Source organism: Bos javanicus, chromosome 14, assembly GCF_032452875.1.
Source record: "Bos javanicus breed banteng chromosome 14, ARS-OSU_banteng_1.0, whole genome shotgun sequence".
Taxonomy (NCBI): Eukaryota; Metazoa; Chordata; class Mammalia; order Artiodactyla; family Bovidae; genus Bos; species Bos javanicus.
This window is the reverse complement of record NC_083881.1, coordinates 4,000,495-4,020,581: the sequence shown is the minus strand read 5'-3', so window position 1 is coordinate 4,020,581 and position 20,087 is coordinate 4,000,495. Positions and strand designations below refer to the sequence as shown.

General features: G+C 53.6%; 1 protein-coding gene across 3 annotated transcripts in view; it reads right to left on the bottom strand.

Annotated features, from left to right (window-relative positions):
* COL22A1 (collagen type XXII alpha 1 chain) overlaps positions 1 to 20,087 on the bottom strand; it is a 225,838-nt gene that overhangs the window by 160,180 nt on the left and 45,571 nt on the right. For all 3 annotated transcript variants that reach the window (XM_061438524.1, XM_061438526.1, XM_061438525.1), the window contains exons 4-8: positions 13,494 to 13,568; positions 8,947 to 9,058; positions 6,274 to 6,397; positions 1,877 to 2,152; positions 96 to 176 (exon numbers count right to left, since the gene is read on the bottom strand). In XM_061438524.1, the coding sequence (XP_061294508.1) occupies positions 96 to 176; positions 1,877 to 2,152; positions 6,274 to 6,397; positions 8,947 to 9,058; positions 13,494 to 13,568 (668 nt within the window). The remainder of the gene's footprint in view (positions 1 to 95; positions 177 to 1,876; positions 2,153 to 6,273; positions 6,398 to 8,946; positions 9,059 to 13,493; positions 13,569 to 20,087) is intronic.

Sequence of the window (20,087 nt, the reverse complement as noted above, 5' to 3'; positions counted from 1 at the left end):
ATTCTGCTCCCAGACCCTGAACACCCCCTCCCCAGGGGGTCACGGGGAGGAAGTCAAGGGCCCATCCCCCCACCCCCGGCAGAGTCTCTGCTCACCGGACCCGAGGGGATGTCACAGCAGGTCTCCAGTTCCGCGTGTCGGGAGTCGCAGTAAATCACGACCCGCTGGAGGTCAAACTGGGAGGGGAAGTGAGGTCAGAAGATGAGTTTGGGGGGGTTCAGAACCCAGGCTTCCCCCTGGTATCAGGCAGGCCCCGCTCAGGGATCCAGCCCACTTCCTCCTTGGGGTCCTGTGTGGTGGTCTGACTCCAAGCTGAATGTCAGAGGGAGCCAAAGTATCATCTACCGACATCCCATCCTTCCAAAAGTGCAAGCCCTGCGTGCAAGGAGCGAATGAGCACAGGCTAGGAGCAGTGTCTCCTGCTTTCTGTGAGTCAGGCCCTCGCACACCCCTCCTCTCCCTGCTCACTGCCCTGCATTCACTACAGGCAAGGCTGTGACATGGTCGCCAACGGTCTCCAAAGGTTCAGCATGTTCCTCTTTTCGACCCTTCAGCAGCTCCACAGGGTGTCTTAACTGAACTTTTTTCATATTACAAATCTGCTTCTATCACTGTCTTCAATACCACTGTGCCCTTAATATAAAGGGGCTCTATTACCCCATTTTCTCCAAGAAAGCACACCAAAGAGAGACCAGCATATTCAAAACCCAAGACCTGCTGGTTATGATGGTAACACATCTAGGCAACCTAAATACCCACCAACAGGGGAACAAGTAAGCAAAATGTACACCAAAATAGAGTATTATGAAGCAGCTAAAAGGAATAAAGGCTTAGACACATAATTTTAGAGGAAAAAAGCAGTATGTGACTATACATGCTATACATTACTACATACATTTCAAAATATCCAGCACACATCCAACAACACTACATTCGATCACAGAAATGCAAATACATGAAAAAAAAAAAAAGAGAGAGAGAGAGAGAGAGATGGCCTTGGGAAGAGCTGGCTATCCCAGATCATGATTCGTTTACATCTTGGCAAGCGGGGGACACTTCCAGTTAGAAGGATAGAATGACTTTAGTTTGAAGATGGTGCATAAGTGTGTGTGTGTGTGTGTGTAGGTGTCGGAATGCACCTCTAGAGAAGAAAATACATTAAAGGAAAAGAGAAACAAAGGAGGAGGAAAGACAAAGAAAAAAGAATGATGGAATGAAGAAGGAAGGACAGCTCTTTCCAGCCACTGGTTAACATTCCGGGATAGTGGAATCAGGATGCTTTTTACTTACTTCCCACATACTTGCCTATATTTTCCTAATTTCCAACAATCAGAAAAGGGAAAAGAGTCTATTTAAATGTAAAGGAAACTATATAACTCTACCTACCCATCGATTTTGCCTACACATATACGTAGATGTGGCTCAGCAGTAAAGAATCTGTCTGCAATGCAGAGGACACAGAAGATGTGGGTTTGATCCCTGGGTGGGGAAGACCCAGGGAGGAGGCACGGCGACCCACTCCAGTATTCTTGCCTGGAGAATCCCATGGACAGAGGAGCCTGGTGGGCCACAGTCCATGGGGTCACACGGAGTCGGACGTGACTGCTTGATGAGTGTGGGTGTGATATGGAGATATATGAGCCACTTCCCCAGCGCACAGTGCCCGGCACACAGGAGGTGCTCGGCATATATGCTAAATGAGTAAGTGGCTAGGTCACTGAACGAGTGAACGATGGGACACGGCAGTGTTCTGAGCCGGGGCCCTCCCTCCTAAGACGGCCCACGGTGACGACTTGGTGAGTGATACAGGCAGGCGTGGGGGCACCCGGCTCCTGAGGCCCCTCCCCTGAGGTGACCCCGCGACCCCGGAACTCACGTCGACGGGCACGCTGTCGTAGAGGCGCTTGCCGATCGCCGTCTTGCCCTGGATGTCGATGTTCTCCCGCTCCTCGAGGGGCAGCGTCTGCACCAGTGCACAGTCGACGTACAAGGAGGCGTGCTGGGCCTGCACGCTCAGGGCCACCTTGTGCCAGTCCCGGTCGAAGAGGTCGTGGACCCGGGGGCCCCGGAAGACCACCCTGACGGCATCCTTCATGGCGCCCACAGCGCTGTACTCCACGGCCTTGTTCTCGCCATCCAGGCGGATGGACACCTGCGGAGGAGGGCACCAGGGACCTGTGAGCTGCCTGGGCCCGAGGCGGAGAGGACAGTGGAGAGGGGAGGCCGCAGAGTCAGGCCGCGGCCACGACCCTCCCGAGCCGGTCAGCCTCGGGGCCTCCTCACTGCGATGCGATGGCTGACAGCTCCCTTGTACACTGTTCCCAACCCTGTACTAGAAGACTTGAGCTCACACGTTAATCCAGGGGTCAAACTCTCAAATGCCCAGAGGGGCCATGCCGGTAAGAGCACATTTGTAAACCTGCAAGTGTGGATGGGGCTTGAGTTGTCAGACCTACCAGAAACCGTGGGTGGTTTCAGCGTCTTTTAAAAGCCCAGAGAACAAGACTGTTTCCAGATGCCAGGTGCCAAGTGTGTAATCCATCCACTAACCCGCCACTAACCTGCTCTGTCTCTCACCTTGAGGATAAAAATGAATCCCCAGCAGAATACAGGGAACTTGCCCATCTTGTTCACTGGATTACCCCCTAGCCTTTTGCAAAATGCCTGGAAAACTCTGGAGGAAACTTTTACTTTCCTCCTACACCCAAACTGGCAAATCACTTTTAAGCTGTGTGACCTCAGGCAGGTTATTTAACCTCTCTGTGCTATTTCTTCATTTGTAAAACAGCACCAATGATAGTGCTGACTTCATAGAGCTGTTACAGGAATTAAATTAATTTACAGATATGTAAAACATTTACAGTACTTGTTATAAGTCAAGCGCTGTTCCACGCATCAACTATAATAAATCAAGTGAGTTCAAAGACATCACTGCAGTGCCGCCTTCTCTGAGACACACACATAACTGGATTCTAGCCTGGTCATTTGCTCTCACATCCTCAGGCATGTTGATTTATTTTTTCATAGAACTTTGGGTCAGTATATGAACGTATCCCATTCACTTACTTTGTCCACCTGTTTCTTGCCTGCCCCACCCCATCTTTTTAAGCAGGCACTCTGTCTCTGTCGCTCATTTCTTTAACCCCAGTAGCTAGGACAACCAACACACTCCACACAGTAGCACTTAACAGAAAGGGAATGAATGAATGGGAGCTCTGAGGTTAAAGGAAGGAGCCCACTGCTCTGCATATCAGCCAGTGTTCAGGACACCACCCAGGTGTTCTAGTTTCTCTGTCTGGGCTCCACGTGGGCTCAGTTCAGCCAAGGGGGACCTAAGATTTATTATTTTTTGCACTGTCTGGTGGTATGTTACAATTATAGGGAGAAATAAAACTATGAACCCTTAATACCCTGAAACTTCTCATGTGCTGTGCTTAGTTGCTCAGTTGGGTCCGACTCTTTGCACCTCCATGGACTGCAGCCCGCCAGGCTCCTCTGTCCACGGGGATTCTCCAGGCAAGAATACTCAAGTGTGTTGCCATGCCCTCCTCCTGAAACTCACATACATGTAATCTAATACTTGTGATTATACCTAGTCTGCTACTTCTTGAAATTGGCTTCACCTGTTTGAGCCCTGAACCCCTGAGGACTTGGCGAGCTTCATGAGGCCATGAATTTTTCTCCAATGTTTCCATTTCTTCCAGCACGATAAGAACACAGGAAGGCCTGTCAGGCCCAAGTCCTGTGTCTACCAATCTGAGCCAGGAAGCCTCAGAAAGACAACCCATGGGTCGGATCCATCAGCAAACCCTGCTGATTCTATTTTCAAAATACATGCCCGGAATCCAATTTCTCCGCAGTTCCCCACGATCACTTGATCTAAGTCAGCCTCATCCCTCGCCATCCCTCACCAAGAGGACAACGGTCTCCCAGGCTCCCTGTTCCAGGCCTGCCCACCTCCCAGCATCCAGAGCAGACACTCACCTCCTCTGTCCAGCCTCCCGCGCTTAGGTCCCTGCACTGGCTGCCCACCCAGTCAGGAGCCTCATCTCCAAGTATGCCCCCCTCCACCCCTGCTCCAGGGCCAGTCTCTTCCTGGCCCTTTATCAGACCTGGAGTGAGTGAGCGCCCCTCAGTTTCTCCCAATGACATGCCAGTGGTCAAGGGAGGCTGTAATCCTACATGGGGTCATGGAGGTAAATATAGCTAGGTCCGGTTACAGGTTCAAGAGCACAGAGGGAGGCTGCTCACAACACTCTGCTCAGAGCTCATCTGCTGCTTGGCTTCTGTCCACTTTTCTTGGGTCCGGCCAGGATTGCCCAGGGCATGCTTGGGGTGGCCATCATGGCGTCTCCAGGGGAGGATCAACCCCAAGGCTGGTTCGACGGAACGGGACTGCAAAGTGCCTCTCCGAAAAGGCAGGTTCTGACTGCGCACAGCTCTGCAGGATCTCAGCCTGGGGCGCATTCTGGCAGAAGAAGAGGAGGGGGTGGACATGGCAGAGGGAGCAAGCAGCCCTGCAAACACCATGAAGGAAGAGGACCCAGACGGCGGGGGCAGTGCACGCTCACCCACAGGAATGTCATGGCAGGCGCCCAGGCCCACAGCACCGGACCCCGCGGAGCCAGAGATGTGCGTGTCTGCAGACGGTGGACAGGGGTCATGGTGCGCTGCCTGCTCTCTGCAAAAACAGCCTCCGGAGCAGACGCTCACCTCCTCTGTCCAGCTTCCCGCGCTCAGGAAATCAGGCCAGGGCAGCCAAGCCTGACCACGCTCTGCATCCCAGTCTGACCAGGGATGCTGTAGCAGTCTCATTACAGGACTAGCTGATGGGGACCGGAGCCAGGAGGGACTGCCTGGGCTCCAATCCCACCTCCCCACATCATGACCTACGAACGCTAGGCAGACGCTGAAGCTCACTGTGATGCCTCCTCCTCCTATTCACAGGAGGTCCCCAATAGCTCAGATGACAAAGAATCTGCCTGTGATGCAGGAGACCTGGGTTTGATCCCTGGGCCAGGAAGTGCCCCTGGAGAAGGAAAGAGCAACCCACTCCAGTATTCTTGCCTGGAGAATCCCACTGACGGGAGCCTGGCGGGCTACAGTCCATGGGGTCACAAAGAGTCAGACATGACGGAGCGACTACCCCTTTCACAGAAAGGGTGAAAGCCACCCTTTCATAGGGTGGCTATGAGAACTGAAGAAGGATCTCCGAAGCAGTCGGAACAAGCCTGGGCTCCTACTGACTGTGTGTGAGTGTGGGTACAACGTGTGCTCGGGGGCAGGGCTCAGCTTCAACCTCGGGAAGGGAACTCACCACCACAGAGCAAGTCCCCTCTCAGCGAGCAGCCCATGAGTGGCTGCTGTGGTCCTGCGGCTTGAGCATGCTTTTGTTTTGTTTCAACCCCAAATGAAAATACATGTGTCTCCCGGATGAAGATGAGTCATGTCTCGATACAGCTCATACGTCGTCAAGAGGGGACAAGGGTGAAGGACAGACACAGTTGGTCCATGGGCTCTGAGTACAAGGGGTTTGGTAGCTGCACCTCAGATGAACATATCATGCTGCTTTGATGGTCAAATCAGAGAGAGGCAGGCCCTCACTCAGCTGCCTGCTCTGCTGCACTGTCCCAGCTTCACAGGGATGAGAACCACAATGCACCTGATGTGGGCAAAGACAGGCTGCAGCGCTCCATTCAAGGTCAAACCAAGGACGACCATAAAAACTCTATTATACATCAGGCAGCATCTTAGATGCTTTACAGACATCGCTCTGTACGATGCCTCCACCAAACATTGACAGGAGGTGCTCTGTGTCCCGACTAAGAACATCAGGACTCGGAAAGCCAATGTGGCCCTGAGCCCACACCAAGAAAGGACCAGACACAAGGTCTGAGCCCAGTCGTGCCAACTCTGAGCCGGTTTCCTCCACTGCATCACAAACACGCTGCTAACACAATACGTGCATTAGGACAGCAGTGCTGGCCGCCACCTCCCCGGCTGGGCTGAGGGTCCCTGAGGCAGCAGCTAGGCCTCCAGCCCACCAGGGTGCTGGGGGCTTGGCCATTAGTGAGAAGTGAGGCTGCAGTCCCCCTGGGGGCCTCCCGGTCCCCCAGGGGTCTCCCAGTCCCTGTAGGTGCCCTGGGCCTGGATACACTGGACTCTCCATTTTCAGAGCCCAAGACAGGACCCGTGGAGAAAACACAGCAGGTGCTGCCCTGCCCATGAGGAGGAGACAGAAGCCCGCACTGGGACATGGCGTGCAGCTCGCACCTGCGGGATGCCGTACTGGTCGATGACCTGCCAGATATACCAGTCTTCTCTCCGGGACGATTTCCTGAGCCGGAAGGTGGTGACAAAGGCATACTCATCGGGCAAGCCTTGCGGGAACACGTCCCTGGAGGGAGACAAGAGACAGACACCACCAGGCTGAGGGCAGAGGCTGCAAAGGCAGCCCACGCACCCCAGGGTCACTGAGTCTTGCCACGCTGACCTCATGGATTTCTGAAGTCCACCTCCTCACCTGCCTTCACTGCCTTCTCCTTCCAGCAGTGCCTCCACCCAACTCTTTCTGAGCCCTGCCTTAGCCCCTTCAAATCCACCTGCTCCCCTCCAGGGCTCACCTGCTTCCATCTCTCCAAAATCAATGAGATGCACTACCCTGCCTCCTGCCCTGGGGTCAGATGCAGCCGACTGTGCCAGCCCTCACCTCTCCCTGCCTGCTGACCCCCAGCAAGGCCGCACAGGGGTATCTTATCCTGCCTGGTTGCTGCCCCACATCACAGGACACCCTCCATCCCCTACAGAGCGCGGGGGCCAGCTCTCATCTGGGGAAGTCCCTCAACCCCATCAGCTCCAGCCCAGACAGCCCTACAAGGCAGGCACACTGCCCTTTGCCGACAGCATCCCAAGGGAGCATGGCTCCCCACCAGGAGTCAGGGCCGTGAGGAGCTGTGCCACTCCTGTCCTAGCTGAGGGCAGCCGGGCTGTCAGCGCAAAACTCCTGGGGCTCAGCAGCCCAGTAGAGGCTCCCCCCCAGAGACCAGCTGGTCTCCAGAGTGCCCCTCATCACTATCAGCTGTTGCCCTGCACGCCCTGCTCAGAGGCACTGCCTTCTGCGCTGGAGCAGGTGGAGGCTGTCTGGTCTGAAAGCCAGGACGGGAAATGAGGGGGCGTCTGGCTTCCTGGTTCTCAGACTCATGGACCCTCAGGGGCCCTTGGTTTGGCTGTAGGAGCTGCGAGCAAAGACTGGTCCTCTCTCTGTGCTTCTCAGGTCTTGGATCCGAGCTTCGAGTTGGCCCAGCTGCTCAGAGTCGTTCTCTGAGCTGGAGTCTCACCCTGGATCACACCCCAGCGCTGTAAGCAGTGCCCATCACTCCCCTGGGCCTCCCCCAGAGTCAGGGCCACCCCCGGTCACTGCCCACGGGAGGGTCTGCACAGACATGGGCTTGGGAGCCTCGGATAGACGCTGCCCTTCACTTCCTTTTTCATCTTACTGCGTCAATGAGGCCAACTCTGCTACGGAGTTTCTAAACACACTTACATCTCAACACGTGTATGTGTAACATACAGACAGATATGCTATGAGCGTGTGTGTGTTCAGTTGCTCAGTTATCTCCAACTCTTTAGCCCACCAGGTTCCTCTGTTCATGGAATTTTCCAGGCAAGAATATTGGAGTGGGCTGCCATTTCCTTCTCCAGGGGATCTTCCCAACCCAGGGACTGAACCCACGTCTCTCGCATCTCCTGCATTGGCAGGTGGATTCTTTACCCATTGAGCTACCTGGGAAGCCCATGTATATATATATGCTGTGTCTATGTATTTATAACTGTATCTACATCTGTTTATCTATACACAGGCACGCCTCGTTTTGCTTTAGCTTTACAAAGATACTGTGTTTAGATACTGCTTTAGTTTTGAAGATACTGAGTTTTTTTTAAAACACAAGACTGGTGGCTGCTCTGCACCAAGCAGGCCCATGGCTGCCACTGTCACACAGCATTCTCTTTTAATTAAGATATGTACATTGTTTTGTTAGACATAATGCTGTTGCACACTTAACAGATTACTGCTGCTGCTACTGCTGCTGAAGTCATGACTTCAGTCATGTCCGACTCTGTGCGACCCCATAGACGGCAGCCCACCAGGCTCCTCTGTCCCTGGGATTCTCCAGGCAAGAACACTGGAGTGGGTTGCCACGTCCTTCTCCAATGCATGAAAGTGAAAAGTGAAAGTGAAGTCACTTAGTCGTTCCCGACTCTTAGCGACCCCATGGACTGCAGCCCACCGTCCATGGGATTTTCCAGGCAAGAGTACTGGAGTCGGGTAACAGACTACAGTTCAGTGCAAACATAACTTTGATACACACTGGGAAACCAAAAGAGTTGTGACTTGCTTTGTTTCGACATTCAATTTACTGGGGTGGTCTGGAACCAAACCTATAGTAACTTAAGGGCGTGCTCCTCTCTCTCTACCTCTGTCACTACCTTCCTGTAAATCTATCAAGAGACTAAGACTTTTTATTTGGCTGTTTATATATACACAGATATACAGGAGGGGGTAAAGGGATTGAAGTTGGAGGACCAGAGTTTGAGGCCAACTTCTGCTTCCTAGGACTATGAGATTTTGAACAGGTTACTGTCCCATTTTCAGACAAAAAAAAAAAAAATACACGCATGAGTGAATGAAGGATGGACACCAAATCCATATGGAGAAGTGAGTGTAGGAGGACCGGGGAACCAGTAACATTACAGGGAACAGATCAGTTAAGAAACAGGTGGAATTTCTGGGGTCAGTGATACGGACGCTTCATCGCAGGGTGATCTCACCAGGCACTCTGCAGGCTAAACCCCTACCCAGTGCTCAGCGAGCAACCAAGCTCTCTGGCTGCTTCCCGCCCTTGCTAAGGCGTCCGGGGCAGGTCTGGGGGGGAAGCCAGCACTCACTCCGTCCTCTGCACCACAGGGAAGGATCCCATCCGGACGTAGGAGCTCTGCGCCCCGTTCTCTCTCTCCCCCAAGAGCGTCTTCACACTGAACAAGTCCATCAGGTCAAAACCTGTCCAAAGAGACGAGAGGCACATCAGAGAGAAGACGACTCTGTCTGTGATACCGCAGGGACACAAGCGTGTCCTTTGCTTTGTTTTGGCTCCAAGAGAGGACCTGGCTCACTGGTCATGGGAAGTAATGGGAAAGACATGACCCTAGGGCGCTCGGGGGAGCTGGCGGGACGAGGCGGGGGCATCCAGGTCAGTCATGTATCTGTGTGATGCTGAGCAGTGACATAACCCCCAGGAGCCTGGGCGCTTGGTTGTGACAGAAGGTTTACATGCCACCTGAGACTGTCCTAAGGCCCCCAGGTGGTCACTCAACACAGGGTAGGAAGCTGACTCAGCAGGTCGGTTATTCCTCAGGATTCTGCATCACCAGCCACACATCCAGACCCACGACCCTCTACAAAACCTCCTGGACCAGCGTGGGGGGCTGGCTCGAGTCCTGCAGATACGGTCCTCAGAGAAGCCCAACCACAGCGCCCGCACGGACACGTCAGTGGGATGCATCGGCCTGACACCGCATCCCCGGGGAAGGAAGCGCTCCCGGCCAGTGAAGGGAGGCCCTCACCCATCTCCACATCCCCAGGTCTAACGTGCCGCTCAGCATCAGCAGCACCAAACCCACAATTCTTCAGTAAGATTCCTCTGTCTCCAACACTCTGGGGCGAGGCCACGGAAAACAGGAAATGAACTCTCACGTTAGGATGATTAAAACATCTTCTACCACAAAATTCTGCCCTAAGAGATGACTGAGTCATCCAGCTTGTATTCTTGAGAGCCTGTCTGTTCCCAACTCTGCGCAAGGAGCTGCAAGGACAGAAAGCACTGACCTCCAACCGAGAGTCTGAGCAGCAGCAGAGTCAGACCAACCTGGGCTGACCCGGAAGTGAAAGTGTTAGTCTCTCCGTCGTGTCTGACTCTGCCACTCCATGGGCTGTAGCCCTGCCAGGCTCCTCTGTTCATGGGATTCTCCAGGCCAGAGAATACTGGGGTGGGTTTTTCCATGTCCTCCTGATCATGAGGTCCTAGCTATGTGACCTGAGGCAGGGTGCCTGACGTCTCTGAGCATCCATTTCTTCATCTGTAGAAAGGGGGCTGTCTTTGCACGCGTCTCACAGGGCTGTGGTGAAGCTTGAATAATATGGTACAGAGCTCATCATACATAGCCTGACATGCAGTGAAAGATCCACGGAACAGTTTTCATATTAATTACTTCCCCTGACAATGACTGCCGTCTCTTATCCCACTACATCTGTCCATGGATTTCATTTATTCATTCAATATGTATTTTTTGAGAGGCTGCTCTGAGCCAAGCACATGTCAGCACTGGCAACAAGCTGGGAGAACTGGCCCCCAGAGGTTCCCAAGAGAGTGGGTTCAAAATCCAGCGGGCACGTGCCCGATGCCCACACAGCAAGGTGCCAGGGCTGAACGGGAAAGAGGCCTGCTCCTTCCCTTCACAGCGCCATCCCTCTTCCTGGAAACCTCCACTTTCAGTTTGGTTTCCCTGTAGTAGTTATTTGTGAGAGAACAACAAAAAAAAAGACTTTTCAAAAAGCAAACATATGCTCTGCTGCCTAATTCCACTTTCACTGGTTTCCATGAATAAAAACAAAGACTTAAACACCACGAAACTGAACAACAAGCAATTAACGAGGTGGCAGCAAAGGGCACCAAGAGAAAGATGAATTGCCTGCAATAAATAAAGGCCGGGAAGGAAAATGAAAAATGTTCCCCAGGTAAGCGGACTCAGATGTGACGCACCGAGAGATAAAGAGGCAATTGTTTAATGCAGCAAGTGCGAGGGGGCACCTCCCTGAAGTCGTGGACTCAGCTGAAGCAAATGGCATCAGGGACACTGTGACCACTGCCCAGAGTCCTTCAGGGGTCTGCGTGGGACCAAGCTCCGCTGGACACCCCGGGCATGAGAGTCACTTCCAGGTCTTCAGTGGGTCTGGCTGAGGTACACACAGTGTCTGTGTCCAAGGAGGAAGCTGAGCAATTGGGGGTGGGGCCTGATCTGATTCATGCTTCCATCCCTGAAAAAGGATGGGATCCGCTGCTGTTCTTAACTGAGGCTCCACTGGTGGAAAGAGGGAAGGAGAGAAGAAAGGAATTCACTAAACCACTCAGGGCTTCCTACGTCTTACAATGCCCCATTGGCTGCTCAGATTTCAGTAATCAACAGGACAAAATTCCCACCGTGCCTCCCACTGCCTGAAGTCTACTGTCCACAGAGAAACGGGCACAGAGGTGAGCAGTGTCCGTATAGTGGGTAGATGGGAAGAAGGGAGATGTCTGGGCTTGTAGAGGAGCACATGGAGTATCTGCCTGGCCCAGCTGAGGAGACATTCAGGAGGGCTCCCAAGAGGAGGCAAGGCCTGGCCTGAATTTAAAAAACAAATGAAATCTGGGGAGAGGAGGAGGGAAGGGCATTCAAGGTAACTGGATGTGCAAAGGTCACCGGACCTGAGGCAGTGAGGTTCCTTCCGAGAATCCCCACTATTTCAGGATGTCAGGAACCACGAGAGGGGGACCAAGGAGTGAGTGAGGCAGATGCATATCGGGCCAGGCTCCAGCGGCCACATGAGGTGGCCTGGGCTTCTTTCTGCAGGAGGTGGGGGGCGGGGAAAGGCTTTAAAGCAGGGAGAAACACAACCCCGGGCCTGTGCTCAGAAGTCACTCTGGCTGCAGGGATGGAGGAGCTGGGAGACCAGGGAGGACCAGACTGGAAACACGGGGCTGGGGGGCGGGGAGGGAAGAGGCACTAGGCTGGGATCATCTGAGTCGGTCGGGACTTGGTGATGATTATCTGGAAGTCAGAGACCAGACAGAAGGAGAGACCCATCAGGATGCCTGTGGCCAAGTTTCAGAGTAAGACCGAGCCCAGCACCTTCCTTCACCATTAAATAACTCCTTCAGAGAGCACTGCATAGCATCGTAGTTGCTAGAATCTGCAGAATGTTCAGGTTTCAGAGCTGGGAGGGGTCCTAAAAGGCATTGTGCCAGAAGTGGGTAAACTGAGTCCCAGACTGCCGCCTCCAACTGCCTGGTCTGTCCTCCACCCCGTCCTCACTGCTCCAGCCCCACTGAGCCCGAAGACTAGCTGGAGTCACTTAAGGAAACACCTGGAGATAAGCCTTTGCGAACCGCATCTTTTACAAAACCTCCTCCCATTACCCGGCTGTGCTGAACATGGCATGTCCGCAGCACCTTCTGTCCTTAACTCCAGCCTCAGCCCCGGCAAGCGGCTGCAGCGGGACCCCACTGGGACGCTCCAGGAAGTGGGTCAGAGGGCCTGAGTGTTTCCTCACCCGTGGTCACTGGCTGAGGTCTGGGTTACTCTGTTACACCTGAGGAGGGTTAACCTCCTGATTCATCTCACCTGCTGTGCACACAGGCAGCACAGTCTCCTGCCATTCTAGAAACATCCCCCAGGCACCAAGTTGCAGATGCTGGCTCATTCATGTGGGCAGGCAGGGTTCCTGGGGTAGGGGTCGGGCAGAGCGGCACCTACGAGACACCTGGTTCTGATCGCCCACGGCTCACTGCCTCGGGAGGGAGACTGCACGTGGGTTCGTACTGGACCTGAGATAGTTTAGGGTGGATGGATGGAGGGGGAGAAAGCTCCCCTGTGATCATGCACCTAAAGTGTCTGCAGGACGCCTGGCCACAGGGAGCAGTAGACAGATGCTCATCACCGCCAGGATGAAGGGGAAGCCGGCTCAGCCGTCCCTACGTACCCCCAATCACCCCGTCATGGATGGAGACAGCCTCTGCAGTGCTTATTTCTGCTGCTGGCTCTGCAGTCATGTGTCTCTCTGCTCCCTCATCCATTGATTCGCTCCTATATTTATAACTCTGATTCACTCTCTCCTTCACGCCCAAATGCAGCTATTTATTCACCTTCTTACTCGGGCTGCCCATCACTTACTCATTCCCCACATCCCTCATCCTACTTCATTCTCTACCGACGCCTATAGCATCACCACCAACTCCCAGATGGAAGACGTGAATGGCCTCCCCCAGTGGGCAGTTCGTGGACAGGAGTTGCTACCTGCACAGCTCAGACCGTCCCCAGGAATTTGGTGAAAGACAGCGATGAGGACAGTACCAGCAAGGCTACCACCCTTGAGTCCAGGAGGGTCACGGTCAAGTCCGGCAAAGAAGAAAGTAAAAGTGTTAGTCGCTCAGTTGTGTCCAACTCTATGTGACCCCATGGACTGTAGCCCACCAGGCTCCTCTGTCCAAGGGATTCTCCAGGCAAGAATACTGGAGTGGGTTGCTATTCCCTTCTCCAGGGGATCTTCCTGACCCAGGGATCGAACCCAGGTCTTCGGCATTGCAGGCAGATTCTCTGCAGTCTGAGCCATCAGGGAAGATTCACGTCTGGCAAATGGCATCGCAAAGCAAGCCGTGCTGGGTGGCTGTTTCTCGTACCTGTGATCTCCTTGGTTCCGCCATTGGTGTGCTTAAAGCGATCTCCTTCCACACGAACGCTGGGGCAGAGCACATCTGAGAAGGGCGAGAGGAAAGAGACTGAGGAGCAATCTTGACGTTCCCTCCGTGGAAAGTGACAGGGCAGAGACCCCGTCCACCCCCCAGCATGTGGGACATCTGCCGGGAGCAGCGGCAGAAGCAGGGCCACACCGACCGCGTGTTCTCTTTACTCCCAGACGTACCTGATGAGCATGGGCCCTACTGCCAGTGCCGTGCCCAGAGGTGACACAGGAACAGGCAAGGTCCCAGCAAGGAGCTCACAGTGTGCCCATTAGAGGGAGCCCAGGAGCAATGCCCACAGGGTCAACAGCGTCCTAAGTGACAGGAATAGGTCTGGATTCCTGGGGGTCTTAGGATCCAACACCCAGCCTTGCCTGGGAGGTCAGGGAAGCTTTCCCAGAAAGGTGATGCTTGCGGTTTCTCCTAAAGGAACAGTAAGACTCAGCCAGCCGGACCAAAGAACAAAAGGGGACACAGGCAGAGAGGGAATGTCACTCACACAGGCATGAACCTAAAAGATGAGAATCCCAAGTCAGAGAGGTGTCAATGGAATGGGAAATGTGCTGAGGGCCCACCTGCAAGGCATCTGTTACAACGCCCGAGGGAGCTTCAGGTGCCATTCCAGGCAAACCCCAGAGGAAGCAAGACTGCTCAGTTATACAGAGGCAATGGAGGAAGTCAAAGTAAAACATACTTCGTTATATGGCATATCATATCTAAACATCTTCATGATTTCTCACCTTTAAAAAAACACTGGAAGGAAAAGGGATTCAAAGTTGCCCTAAAAATCCCAGAAACTCATTGTTACCAAAGGGGAAAGGGTCAGTTCAGTCACTCAGTCGTATCCGACTCTTTGCGACCCATGGAGTACAGCACACCAGGCCTCCCTGTCCATCACCAACTCCCGGAGTTCACTCAAACTCATGTCCATCGAGTCGGTGATGCCATTCAGCCACCTCATCCTCTGTCATCCCCTTCTCTTCCCAGGGAAAGGGTAGGGAGGGATAAACTAAGAATTTGGGATTGGCAGATACAAACTACCATATACATGTGTGTGTGTGTATATATATACACACACACACATATATATACTAAACAACTAGGACATATTGTACATACAACACAGGGAACTATAGTCAGTATCTTGGAATAACCTAGAATATTAAAGAAACTGAAAAAGAATACATATGTATATATACACATATGTGCATAACTATATATATACACATATGTGCATAACTGAATCACTTTGCTGCACACCTGAAACTAACACAACATTGTAAACCAATTATACTTCAATTTTTTAAAATCCTAGAGAACCCACTGTGAATGTTGAAGTCTCGGGCCCTAGTGTTGGCTTCCCTGCAAGAGATTAGGCTTCCCCTAATCTCCTTCTCTGTGTGAGCATGTGTGCCATGGGACACCTTACAGAGAACACACTTGTCATAGGGTAGCTTGGAGGACAGGCAAGATCAATTCATAACGGGATTAAATTTATCACCAGAGGCAACTCAGCACAGATGCTGCCCTGCCCTGGAAGCAATCTGGTAACACACATTATTGTAATAATCACACCTGATCAGGCAGTCCTGTCATCCCACAGATGTCACATACAATGACTTCTTTTTGGCACAAGTGTTTCATTGTGGGACCCTTCACCAATCAGGAGTGAGGAGCAAGAATGGGATTCTCCCTGATTTGGGAGGAGGTATTTTTAACATTTATCCCTGAAGGCACCAGAGGTCTGACAGGCCCCAAGGAAGGGGTTATTTTGGAAACAGCACAGAGCTGTCTGTGTCTAGAACCACATATATGCAAGTGGGTGCCGGCGCTGCGCAGGGTACAGACAGCGCCACCCAGGACAGAGGCAGCTGCGGGTGACAACCAACTGCTCCAAGGCTGGCAGGCCGCCAGAGGGATGCACTGGGACTGTGCGTCATTAAAATGAATTGACTCAGAACCTTCTAGCCTTGATTATGAGCAAACCTCTGGAGTCGACGGCTGGAGCTCAGGGCAGGCAAGGCCACTGAGTCTTCGTCTCTGCAAATATCCCAGGCGGAGGCCCTGATTCCCGAACCGATGGCCAAAGACAGTTTGAAGGCCACGAACACAGAAAAGATGGAAACGTTTCAGAGATGTCAACATGTGCCCAAACCACTTTAAGAAATCAGTCCCCAGACCACCTGCCAGTCCCCTCATGGGAGCCATCACTAAGCCCCATACATGCCAAAGCCTCAAGAGGGAATTTATAGCTGACAATAAGTCAGGACAAATGGCTCCCAAAATACACACTACATCCAGGCTTCCCAAGGAAGAGGGGGCCCTGGAGGGTCACCTCTTTTCAGGGAGTGGGGGTGAGCACCCAAAGTCACTCTCAGCTCGTAACTATGTGCCTTTGGCCAAGACACGTCCACCTCTTGGATAATGATCTATTTATTTCCACATGAACTTGCTTATTGGAATTGAAATAACAGAGGTCCAGACACAATCCAGGTCCTGAGCTAGTTTTAAGGACCCACAAATGAGAAAACAGATAAGATAGCATCCCTGCCTTCAGGGTGCTCACGGGCTGACTGTGGCCAGGGCCTGAGACGGGTCAGCTCCAGAAAGTGCCAGGGCTGCCCTGACACCCTGTGTCTGTCTTCTTGCCTCACAGCATCCTCCTCCTTGACCCTCCAGACCCTGATCAGCAGCCCCCTGGGCCTTGCTCCCACTCACCCCAGCCTGAGTGAGGACCCCTCAGCAGGGTCCCGTGTCCTAGGGCTGGTGGTGCCGTGCTGAAGGCACTGACCAGCGTGGCTGCCTCCCCAGTTAAGTCTAGAGGCCCAGCTGAGTCTCAGTCCAGCTCTGTCTCCACTGCCCTCCCGGCTCCAGGCTCAGAACGGGAGGCGAGTCCATGATGGACGGAAGGACCAGCGGTGCCTGAACCAAGAGGTAAACGCTGAGTGGTAGACCAGATGCCTCCTGGGAAAGGGCTTCACTGTGCTTTCAACCAGGTGAGAACTCAGAGTCCAGGACCCCAGCCACTGGGGCAGGCACTGTTAGCTGCCACCCTCATACCCATCCCTCACTTCCTCCTGGCGAAAACAATGTCACTTTTATTCAGATGAGCAGCATTGTTAGCCCAGGGAGAAAAGCGGTGAGTGGTAGGTCCAAGCCAGTTATGACTCCTATGGTCCCCACCTTTCCAGCCACCCCCTCCAGCTAGAGATGCATCTGTGACCCAGTTCTGGCCAAGGGCGTAAACACCAGAAGTGCACGGTGGGTGGGAGAAGGCTGAGGTCTGAGAAGACCTCCGTTTCCCTGATGGACAGGGACAGGTGGGCCGAAGGGGCTGGCAGGGGCACGTTCCCTTCCTCCTCCTTCAAATGCAGGACAGAACATCTGCAGCACTGTCTAGGAGAACTGAAGAAAGAGGAATTCCGCTGCCCCCAAGTCCAAGTGAAAAGCTTGAGAAAAAGCAAAGGAGCTACTGAGAGACTGGATTACCGTCACATATCCAATCAATACAGACTTTTCAGGTTATCATTCAGGATCAACGTAAGGAGCCGCTCTGGAATTGAGGAGAGTAAGTTCTCAGCAGTCAAAACGTGTATTTAACTAGTTCCCAGTGAGCTGGTTGCTTTTCCTTTTTGAAAGTGTGAGAGCATAAAAAAGATACAGCTGATGACAAAGCCCCGTTTCCCCCGGAGTTCACTCATTGATGTCTGTATTCCCTCAGCCTTTAGGAAGGTAGAACATTCTAGACTTCCTGGGAGCAATGCGATCTCCCTTTCCCCAGGATGGATTCTTTTTCATCAGAAGCTGCAACAGAGGCTGAGTCTTGGCTGATCAGAGCTGCTGCTCCCTGGGGCACATGACAGAAACTCACTGCAGGTTCTCAGGAAGAAAAAAAAAAAAAACTTGCCCTCAGTTTACCGAGTTGCAAATAGGGAGCATGTGTCTGAGCATCAGGGGAGGGACGTTAGCAGAGACAGTCTCTGCTGTCCTCTGCTTCGAGCTGACCCACTCCGCAGCTCTGTATGGAGGAGACACGCCAGGCCATCCCAGACATGCCTCCCAGTCCCCTGGCTCCCAGTCCAGAGCTTCTCCAGTGGGGGGAAAATGGGAGGGTGCTGGCAACTACTGAGTGGCTACTGCGCGCCAGTCACACTGGAGATTTGACTCACAACAGCCATTCCAGGAGGCAGATTTTGTTCCCATGACTTAGATGGAGGAATGGAGGCTAAGACAGGTTAAGAAACTCACCAGGAAGGAAGGGTGTCTGGGTTTGAATAAAGGGCCACCTGTGTCAGAATGAGCGTGCAGAGGTGGCTCCCCGGCCAAGCTGAGCAGCACCGGGAGAAGCTGGGAGCAGAGCCCGAGGGAGGAGGCGGTCACTGCCCATCCATCACCTCACGGCCATGAACCACAGACGGGATGACGACGGTCCAAGTGGGCAGGGGAGGGGACGGGGGAGGCAGACACGGGCCAGACTCATGGGGTCGTTACTCTGAGGCCAGGAGGCCAGCCAGGAAAACAGTCCACACACCCCCACTCTGGAGAGCCAGGCCCCAAGGCCCCAGGGATGAAAGGAATAATGATTAGAACCACAGGCTTCCAAGGCCGATGGCCCACACATCGAGGTACTGTGGTCTGCTTCTGCCCGGGGCCAGAGCTCTCCCTGCGGTCAGCAGACGGAGGGAGCTTGCTCTGCACAGACACTGCGCCAGGGGCGTTGAAAACATCAGCACGTCTGACCAACTCCTCCCTGCAGCTTTACGGGCCAGGTGCGGCGGTTCACAGGTGCAGAAACAAAGGCATAAAGAAGTCAGCAGGCTGTCCAAGGCCACAGAGCGGGCAGGAGGCAAAGCCAGCACGCCAGCCCTGGCGTTGGCTCGGGACCACGACAGCACGAAGCTTCTCTCCAAGGTCACCAGCCCAAGGTCACCCAACACAGAGGACCCAAGTCTGTCTTGTCTCCAAAGCCTGCGGGGACAGATGGCCAGCTTGCTACTTTTGGGGGCACACCTTCTGCCTCTGGACGCCCCGACATGCACCCAGAGCTTCCTTGGTCTGCACTGAGGATTCATCTGCTCTCTGACTTCTGCCCGTCAGACCCGAATACTTGGGCCCGCTTACGGCTGGCTCTGAACAGGACACTGGGGAACCTGGGGAGGGCAGATGTCAAGACTCTGACCTTGAGTGTACCCTCTGCTGGTGCCAAATCCAGAACGGCCCCACTGTCTCTCACAAAAGTGGGTTAGATGTTTTCAGATAGTCAGCGTCCTCCTCTCTCCAATCGTCTCCAGCTGAGCATCCCTTGTTTCCAGCAGCTCCCTCACCCAGGAGAGGAAGATCGGAAGCAGTAAGACCCCAACCTATGAGCACACACACCGTACACTCACAGGTCCCGGGGCACGGCTGAGGAGTGGCTGCCATCCTCCGGGACTCCAGGTCACCCCTGGAAACAGCCCTTGCACCCCCCTGCCCGTCCCTGGTAACCCTGCCACCCCTGCCCCTACAGCCTCCAGCTGCCTAAGCATCGAGGGTACCAGAGCAAGGCTCAGGCCTCCTTCTAGTAAAGTACAATATTGATAACCTGCAAATACTGTGCTAGTGACTCACCTCCGTATCTTCTGCCGACAGAGGCCAGTGGTTGGCCTCCTTTGTGACACCCGTCAGTGCAGTGTTATGCCCATTTTTCAGATGAGACAACTGAGTCTAAGAGCGCTTAGAGAACCTGCTCCAAGCACACCTCTGGTTAGCGGTAGAAGCAGGATTCAGACCCAGTATGACCCCAGCATTTCCACACTTGACACCATAACTCGATATAAACGTACGGGGTGGGGAAGAACACACGTTAACACTTAAACTGTGGCTACCTCTGCGAGGGCAGGACTTGAAGTGGTTTTTACCTCCTTTTTGCTTTTCTTTGTTTTCATGTGGGCCTTAAAAATATGAAGGTGATTCACTAGTACAGTATTTGCAGGTTATCAATATTATACTTTACTAGAAGGAGGCCTGAGCCTTGCTCTGGTACCCTCGATGCTTAGGCAGCTGGAGGCTGTAGGGGCAGGGGGCGGCAGGGTCACCAGGGATGGGCAGGCGGGCGCAAGGGCTGTTTCCAGGGGTGACCTGGAGTCCCGGAGGATGGCAGGGACCTCGTGGGGCTCATATGCACGTCTGGACTCAAGACATCCTGCCACAGGAGCAAATGTGTAAACATACAGACGAGGCAGCCCCGCCCTGCTGGAGTCACAGGCCAGACATGGGGGATGCCGGGAGCAAAGGCAGAGAAAGACACGGAGAAGCAAGGGGTCGTCATGGGTGATCAGTCCACGGAGGAAACTGGCTGGTGAGGGGCGCTAGGTGTGGGGGTCAGGACGCACGTGGGGTCTGAGAAGACTCCGGGCTTGATGCTTCTGGGCTGAAAGCTCAGAAGGGAGCAAGCAGCCACAGGAAGAGCAGAGGGCCAGAAGGTCCCAGTGAGGGCAGAGCCCCGGGGAGGAAGCCGCTCGGTCAGCCCAAGGGTGATGGGCAGGGGGGTGGGAG